The 9,556-nt window shown below is 28.6% G+C and overlaps 1 protein-coding gene and 1 pseudogene across 1 annotated transcript; both read right to left on the bottom strand.

Annotated features, from left to right (window-relative positions):
* Positions 1 to 1,502: 1,502 nt before the first annotated feature.
* On the bottom strand, positions 1,503 to 8,123 carry LOC149894119 (uncharacterized). The gene is made up of 2 exons (XM_090097063.1): positions 8,043 to 8,123; positions 1,503 to 4,898 (listed from the first exon to the last, which is right to left on the bottom strand). The coding sequence occupies exon 2, from the start codon at positions 4,850 to 4,852 to the stop codon at positions 1,811 to 1,813; it is 3,042 nt and encodes a 1,013-aa protein (XP_089953189.1). The 5' UTR covers positions 4,853 to 4,898; positions 8,043 to 8,123; the 3' UTR covers positions 1,503 to 1,810.
* Positions 8,124 to 8,535: 412 nt separating this feature from the next.
* On the bottom strand, positions 8,536 to 9,381 carry LOC149894118 (uncharacterized; annotated as a pseudogene).
* Between the last annotated feature and the right edge of the window lie 175 nt (positions 9,382 to 9,556).

The following is a 9,556-nucleotide window of genomic DNA, read 5'->3' as shown; positions in this document are numbered from 1 at the left end:
CCGCCTTTGCAAATAATTCTTCATTTCTACCATCTTATGACAAACTGAGAGAAGCAAAAAACTTTTGTTATCCTGGAGATATCACAGTTACTAAAACAAGCGCAGAAAACTACAATCTTTACAAGATAACGCTTATTTCCAAGTTTTTTAACTCAACCAGATGTAACTGATCTCTTATTAATATCGATATTTTATCAACTTTCAATTATAAACTTAAGTAGGATACTCACTAGATGTGGGCCACAATAGCTTATCTAATTTAAATGTCGCATTTAAGCTAAATGTCTCAAAATTATATCCAAATACATTTTCACTATTTAATTTTTTTTTTTTTTTTTAATTACCACCCTTTTGGATCTGCAATATGGAATATTTTGATTAAAGTCAAACTCGAATTTAGTCATTTGAAAAAATAAGGATATGAGCGTTGTTTTTAATTTAAATCTACAATTAACAAATATAAAAATATATATTAGATACAAATATATATAATATACATTGATATATATTTATAAATACATAAATCGCTAGTATGAAAACACAAAATGCCAGTTTTCTGTGAATACTTATTATTTGTACTCGTAATATTATATTAAGTTCGCATGAGATGTTTTTTTTCTGTAATTGCGCAGCCATCTTTTTTATAAATAGGCCTCTTAGAATCGGCCTCCACAATGTAACATACACGGCAATGTAATATAGTAGGCCATGAGTAGACCTACAAATTGTAGAAGGAGGCCTGTTGCATATGCGCCATATTATTAAGACACAGTGAGCAGTGAAAACTTTATTCTAAGAGTTTCTTCACTCGACGATTTTCAGAATTTAACAACTTTGATCATTTAATGAATATCGATCGAATTTATGAAAGAACCAAAAAAAAAAGAAATAATTTAAGAAAACGTAGTACTAGGAAGAGGCCGGATAGGGGTCAGGGAGGGATTAGGTTAGCTCTGACTACCGTAACTTTTTACAAATCATCCTCATTCAAAATCATTCACAACATCCTAAAAATTAGATTATGCCCACGCCTCTTTGACAGCTATCTTAACAAAAAATTTTTTTCAAAGTTTTTTTCGTAAGGTCATTTTAATTGCTATGGAAACGGCAAGTATAAATTGATCCAAGTTACATGAAAAACGAAATCAGCCAACATAAATGATTGGAGTTGAAAAAAACTTGATTTGAAAACAACCGAAAGTTTTTCGAAACAAAACACAAACCTAATATCTTTAATAAAATTACACTACTTTATTTACAAAAAAAAATTTTAAACCGCCTTCCTCCTTCGAGAAAAAAAAAAAAGTCCACCGTTCGAAGCTTTTAAAAAATTCGCTAGAATTTTGTTTTTCGATTTTCCGAGTTCCAATTTTTATTTTTTTTTTTTTTATCAACATCAAAAAAAAATTTCCGTTCTAAAAATGATCGAATCGAATCTTAAAAACTCAAATGTTTTTTTCATAACTGCTACCATTTGCAACAACAAAAGAACAACCTAATTAGTTTAAATTTCCATTATTATTACATTAAATTAATACCATTTTATCATATTTCCGTGATTTTCGCAGTATTTAAAAAACTTCTTTAATTTTAATAAACAACAAATATTCGCAACAAAAACTCCTATTAAAAATAAAAATCGTTCCATTTTTTTCCATGTTTCATGTTTTAAAAGAAAATTTTTTTTTTCTTTTTAAAAGTACTTGGCAATTCACTTTATAAATAAATCTTGCATCATTTATACCTTTTTTCATATTTATTTAACATATTAAACATTTTTCATGTTTCTTTTTTTGTGCTAGTTGTGGTTCTAACTATGAGGAAGTATTACTAAACCAGATAGGTTAGGCACATTAGTAGAAGAACTGGCAGTTTCGGTTTCTATCTCTGCAGAACTGGATGCTACCTCGATATCTAGGTTGGCTTCACCACTAGCTTCTTTTTTAGTTCCTCTATTTAATTCCTTATTTATGTCATCTTTTATTCTTTCATGCTCTGATCTTTCATCTTCTAATTGCTTCTTTAATGTAAGATTCTCTTTTACTTCTTCTTGCTCAAGTTGTCTCTCACATACTTTACTCAAACCATCATGAGCATCTGCTTCAGCAAAGTCACTCACACTAGCTTTTTTTTCTGCTAAAACAAATATCTGCTTGATAAATGATAACTCGTCGGTTATTTCTGTAATATTAACTTTTTCTTTCATTGATTTTAATTCTTCAGCGATTGCTGCCTTAAACTCCCTAAAATCTACTTTCTTGTCAAATAGAGTTAATAGTGTTTGTCCTAAGCTATTATATATAGACGCTATCTTTTTAGGTGCAATATCCTTTAACTGCTTTAATATACCAGGAAATTCATCGCTGCCAATAAACTGGTTGGATAATTCACTAACATAATTAATTGGCAGTATGGTAAGTTGCATATAGCATTTAATTAACCGCTCGCTACATTCTACTTGATTGTGAGCATCTTTAGTTGGGGTAACCTCCTTATACTCTCCTTCTTCTATAGGCTTATATTCATTCTTATATGTTGTGTTGTTAACTTTTAGTTCTTTATATAACTCTATAGCCTCATTTAATTTACTTTCTGCTTGTTGGTACTCTTTCTTCTTTATATATTCCTCCGCTTGGCACATTTTTATTACCCCAAGTCCACTTCTACTGCTTAAATATCCTTCAAAAAGTCCTAATTTTTCTCCTAAATATTTTGATAATTCAAAATATTTCTCACCATCATTTTTATCACCTTGATATATATAAGTCCTACCTAATAAATAGATGATACTTGTATACATTTCTGACAAATGTTTAATTTTAACAAGCTCAGCATATATTTTCTCATTTAGGCTATCAAAATTGGCTTTGACTTTTTCCTTAAAATTGTCATCAGACTTATGTAATACATATTCCTCTGCTAGTCTTTTAGAGCTGAGTAATATTTCACGGGCTTTTTGTCCATTATGCTTATCATAAAGATAATAACTAGCTAATGCATGCATACAATATAAGCTATTCAATAAATGTTCTCGCGATACTGTACTGACACGACTATATTCTTGTTTGCCAAGGTCGTCCACTAACTTCTCAACTTGAGAAAAAATATTATTATTGTCTTGTCTTTGTTTTGTCATTACATTATTAGCAGAAAAATCCTTAACATACTTTTTAGCAGCTTCTTGCATGTCTAAAATTCTTTCTGTTACTGGCATTTCTCCTCCTAATAATTTAACTACATCATTACTCTTATCACTCTTAATTAACATGCTCATCTTATCTTTTAGTTCTTCTACCTTTGGTTTTTGCATGTTACTATTATTAATAGACTCTATTTCTCTATTTCCTATAGCTGGTCCTTGCCCTTTTGGTGCTGTGATAGTATATTGCCCTTTTAAGTTTAATAACTCTTGTGCAGTAGTAGGGTCCGAAAACTTACAATTAATTTGTGTTTCACTCCACCCACTAAGTTGCCACAAATACCATTCTAGGGTACCTTGTGTGCCTGAAAAAGTAGCTTTGGTCAAATCAACTTCCTTAACCTTGTAATGACCTTTATACTTCAAGTAAAAATCTTTTTCATTTTTTTGATCTTCTGGTACTGGATAACTCAAATCAACTATAATATTAGTAGTGTTATTTCGTTTATAAGTTTGAAATAGCTGTTCTAATTTGTGATCATTGACTAAAAAACCAACTACGATATTAGTTAATACACAGTAAGTAGTAGTTGGTATCAATTTAGATATAAGTGAAGTTCCTATTGGAGCTGTCAATGCAGCTACAGGAGATGCAAGATGAGGAGTACCACCAGCTGTGGTTATACCAATTCTTATACCTGCTTCAAGACCTTTTGTACAAAGCTTTGAAATATAATTAGTAAACTTAGGACCATACTGTATACTTGGCCAATCTAATACTTCTTTATATTTACTAGGGGCAGGAATACCAGTTTTAGGATCAAATGTTGCCAGCATTAAATTTAAGTTACTACCTGCCGATAATGCATTAATGTAACTTTTTTTCTCAGCAATAAATTTAGATATGGAAGTAGGTATTCTAGAAGATATCCAATGTGCAACACCTTTTTTATCTGGAATAACTGGCACACTTGGTGCATCTGTAGATAAACTATAAACTTTACCTATATGCCCATGACATATATTAAATATATTGGGAGCTGATAAGTACGTTACCATATTTAAAAAAGGTAAAACATTAGTGGTATTTTCATTCTGAATACTTGATCTGTAGCTTACTTCTTGCCCTGCAGTACCAGGGCTATCAAATGTTACCGACTTAACATTATCTGCAATACCACAATTAAAATCTTGATGGCAAAAAAGTACACTAAGTTCAGCAAGCCACCCACCAAGAATGTGTCCTGTAAATGAAAGGCTATATCCTTCAGTATGAGATCCTTCAGAACAAACAATCTTTACCGCATCTTCAGTTGATTTGTAGACAGCCATTTGCTGACTACCAACTTGTTTGGTAAGCATTTTACAGGCAGATTTAAGCGTGTTACTCTGTCCTGTAAGAGAGCCCCATACATCTGTACCACAGTGAGCTAACACAGCTTGCTTAACAACATCATTAACATACAAAATACCATAGTAATTAGAGGACTTTGTTGTATCACCATACTTTTTATGCACATGCCAATCTTTTAACTGGTTATTATAGTTAGCACTATCAAACTCTCCATTAAGATTGTCGTTGTTTGCATTAAGGGTAAACTGCACAATATCACCTTCTTTTACAGTACCACCTTCTCGACAAACTTTATAAGCTTTATGAACATGCGAACTAAGTAAACCATGAATAAAGTCAGTAGGATGTTGTTTGGACATATTGTACTCCTTGATATTAGTTAATGTATTTGTATATTGCTTGGTGCTGTGTTTAGTAAAGAAATAGAAAATGGATTTATAGCAAAATGAAAAAAAAACTCAATAAAGTAATCAAATATTTTAGATAAAATGAATAGAATAAAACAAATTTTAAACCTGTTTTAAAAAATTCCAAACAGTAAAAATACAATTATAATCAAAAAAACTTAATAATAAAGGATAAACTTTTTATGAAAATCAGCAGCAGCAGCATTAAAAATTAGATATAAAACTTCATGAGATTTATAAAAAGGACTGGGGATTAAGTGAAATTATAAGCTTTGTAAAATGTAAAATTACACAAGAATGAATACAAAACTAATGTCTTAGTTCAACAGTGATTAACAGCTGCATTTGATACAATCAACTTAACTTAATTACTAAAGTGCAACTAAAGCACTATCATTTCTAAAAGACTAGAATTACCTTAATTTAAATTAAAGTTAGGAAACATGAATCAAATACTATTCAATCAAATTTACTTAAGATTTACAGTTCTTGTAATAAAATTGCATTATATCAAATATTATTGAAATATCAATGAAACATCTCATCATGAAAGAATATTAAATAATCACCACTAAAAGATGCATGAAAATGTGCAGTCTTTGGATTAAATAATAAACAAAGAAACAAATTTGTCAAAAAATTTAAAAAATACTATCCATTATTCTATCCGTTTAAATAATCACATTAAATTTTAGATTCTTGCAAAATTTTCTGTTTAGTTATATTTTTTAAAGTACAGTTTTAATTTTAAAAATATCTGATTTTAAGCTTAGTTACTTTTCATTCAAATCATAAACTCATTTATCAAAACTATTTAAAATTCAAAGATGCATTTTCACACAGTGTATAATCTTTGCATTAAAAACTTGTATTTTTTAGGAAAACTGTTTTACTTAACTACTTTATATGAAAAACCAGCTATATCTCGCTTAATTAGTTTTCAGCTGGACATTGTAGATTAATAACTATATATATATATATATATATATATATATATATATATATATATATATATATATATATATATATATATATATATATATATATATATATATATATATATATATATATATATATATATATATATATATATATATATATATATATATATATATTAGACATGTCCAAAAAACAACTTTTTTAAAAAATGTCTGAGCACAGCTGCTAAATGTGTTCTATGTAATAAATTAATACTAAATTTAAAAAATTTTTGAATAAAAAAAATTTTTAGGGGTCCCTCAAGACCCTTAAACATCAGACGAGTCCCTAATATTTTGAAAAAAAAAGTTTTTTAAAACCATATCATGTTGGGTCTCAAAAGAAGTGAAATTTTATAAAAATTTCAAAAATAATAAAAAAAGTTTATAAAAAACACAAATTAAAAAGTTTATTAAAAAAAACTTTAAAAATATGCACTTTTTTATTTTTTGTTAAAAAACGATAGTTTTTAATTCATAAAATTTGAACTGGTAATTTTTATATAAAATAGTTAATATTTTTGAAATTTTTATAAAATTTCACTTCTTTTGAGACCCAACATGATATGGTTTTAAAAAACTTTTTTTTTTCAAAATATTAGGGACTTGTCTGATGTTTAAGGGTCTTGAGCAACCCCTAAAAATTTTTTTTATTCAAAAATTTTTTAAATTTAGTATTAATTTATTACAAAGAACACATTTAGCGGCTGTGCTCAGACATTTTTAAAAAAAGTTGTTTTTTGGACATGTCTAATATATATATATATATATATATATATATATATATATATATATATATATATATATATATATATATATATATATATATATATATATATATATATATATATATATATTTGTTTCATTTTTCAAATTGTTCATATTTAACAAACTATTTAGCCTTCTTCCTTGCTAATAATTTATTCATCATCATACAAAAAGTATATGAATTTCATTTAAATTATTCATTTTTTAAATTACTCCTTTTTTTACAGTACCAACTCTTTTAGAAAATGGTTCCTTTCCCATTTATATGACAAAATTAAGCTGTAGCAAATTTTCACTTTTCATATTTAGGAACCATATTTGCTGCTTAAAGAACTTTATTTTAGATTTAGAAAATGATTACTTTCAACCAATGAAATCAATACATTTCTGAACTGCATAGAAAACAATTCAAATTTTTGTGCCACAAGATTTTTTTAGGGTTTGCAGGAATACTCAAAAGATACTTAGACTTTCCAACCTATACACTGGAAATCTGAGTATCTTCTTGGCATTCCTGCAAAGTTCATTCCAATGTGTTTATAATTTCAATGTTAGTGTTATTTCAGCTTATGAGATTTTTTTTCCCAGTAAAATGTGTTAAAGATAGCTAAAATGAATCATATTCTTGTTGGATTAAGATGATTACATTTATTATCTTGACTTTTTACAGAGAAGAAAAATTTATAAGCGAAATGTCAACCTTAAAAAAATAAACAGTTAAGAATGAATTTATACCATGCCAAACAAGTCATTACTTTCAACAAGTTACCTTTAAACTTTAACTATCTTAACAGGAGGACCTCACACCAGAGTCCCCCTGTTTCCTGGGCTTAAAACTAATGATTGAAAAGGCTCTAAGTTTGTTTAGGAGCACAGTTATACTGCTACTCACTAGCATCTTAATGGCAAGCCCAGAAAGTTAAGCTAAAATACCTGGTTTTCTTATAATCAATTTTAACAAACAGTTTACAAACAGAAAGAATTTTAAGATTCATTTAAAGACTTTCTTTTAATTTGTTTTAAGAAAAAATTTAAATGCTTTATAACTTTTAAAATATTATGGGTAATTTAAAAAATGTTTTAAGATTAATTTGCTTTTTCAGTTTATACTGCTCTGCATCTGAATAATAAAATATGCCATAATAGTTCTTCATGAGCATAAAAGTTTCATGAATAGAAAGCAAAATCAAGTTTCTCAGATTTAAACATTTCAATAAACACAACTAAAACAAAATTTTGAAATTTTTTTAACTAAAATAAAATTCAACTTCAAAAAACCTGCAAACAGGATTAATAATGTCTATTACCTGGTTTTTTTTTTCTTAAAAACATTTAAACAATTTTATAATAGGAATTTTCAATTTTACAAAAACCTTCATGCATAACTAATAACTTACTAGCTTTAGCTTCTGAAGGATGCTTCATGGGGCTTTCTGTATCATATCTAATTGATTTATCTATCAAGAATGTTTATTAAAAATATAAAAAAGCACTTCTAAATTTTTACTATAAATTTATTTAGGTGTTTAAAAATGTAAAAATAATTTAAATGCCCAATTAACTAACTTTAATGTTATTAATAAAATTAATGCCCCATTCACACCAACAAAACCGAGTTTTAATAACACTTGCTTTTAAAACGGTGTTTTATTTAGCTACAGCTTTTTTAAACTCATATATTTGAAACAAGTAGGGTGCGGACTGTCTGCGCAGATATGCGCAGAGAGTGTAATTTGTCTGCGCAGACGTCGGCGCCGACAAAATTTACTGCTTTGCTGACGATTTTTTGAAATCAACAAAAAAAGTTTTAAACTTAAAAAATGTTTTAAGTTGTATTTGAACTTTATTATAAATTCAGTGATTAGTAACAATAGAAGTTTTCAAAGATTCTTACAGTGATAAAAAATATAATGCTGGCGCCTGTTCGGTGATTTCTTGACATTCAATTTCATTGAGAATTGCACCTTCTTCAAGAATGTAATCAGTCTTGTCATTTGTGTCCATCAGCACGCTAATGGTATACAAGAATACCAACTTTTCAACTCTCTCATTCGTAAGACGATTTCTTAGTCGCGAGTGAATAAATCGAAAGGTCGACCAAGCTCTTTCTGCTGTAGCCGATGAGCAGATCATTTCGTTAATAGGCTTAGCAATTTCGTAAAGAGCAGGATATTTATCGCGACCAATAATGTTCCAATAATTTCGCGCGTTCACCTTGAATATTGTTTCCTTTTTTCTCTCGGGTAGCGCAGCCATTTCTCCTATAAAAGCAATCAATTCATCCTCAGCAGTGTCAGCATTTTCAGGTTTGATCTTCTAGGCGAATTCAACTGTAGCAGTGATAAAATTGGTTTTATCTTCATTCAAATATAAACCTTCTGCGGCATTTTTGGGCGTTAATATGAAAGCAAATCCAATACCTGGTGTAAAGAGAAAATCGAGGCGAGATTGCACTTTTTATTGTATGTCTTTATCGTCCATATACGAATTGTACATTTGACCAAAATAATCATACACGAGAAAAAATGGAGCTTCATCACTTTCTAGCTTTTCAATCACGTTGAAAGGAAATTCAATGCTTTTGACAAGCTTAGAGAGACGGTCCCAAAATGGGTTAGATTTTATCAACGCCATAACATCAGCAGATGTATTCTTTGGTTGAATTTCCTTCAATAATGTACTTTCTTCGTCTACCAACTTGATAAGAATTTTTTTTGATAGCTGGAGACTGCTCATTGATTTATAATAACTAAACAATCGTGTAGATACAGGCATGGACAGTAAAAGAGAAATATTTGCTGCAATTCGTCTTTCATCAAATTTTGCTTTCACGATGTGATGATTTTTCACATATTTGACAATTTTTTCTGTATCTTTTACTGTTTTTGTGGCCTTAGTTGTAGGAACTATG

The sequence above is a fragment of the Hydra viridissima genome, unplaced genomic scaffold, assembly GCF_058129835.1.
Source record: "Hydra viridissima isolate aposymbiotic clone 2 unplaced genomic scaffold, HvirCarnegie_v1 scaffold_1, whole genome shotgun sequence".
Taxonomy (NCBI): Eukaryota; Metazoa; Cnidaria; class Hydrozoa; order Anthoathecata; family Hydridae; genus Hydra; species Hydra viridissima.
The sequence above is the reverse complement of the archived record's forward strand: the minus strand, read 5'-3'. Positions and strand labels throughout refer to the sequence as shown.

What these genes read in the sequence shown, in the direction of transcription:
- LOC149894119 (XM_090097063.1), bottom strand. Translation starts at nt 4,852, where the DNA reads ATGTCCAAACAACATCCTACTGACTTTATTCATGGTTTACTTAGTTCG.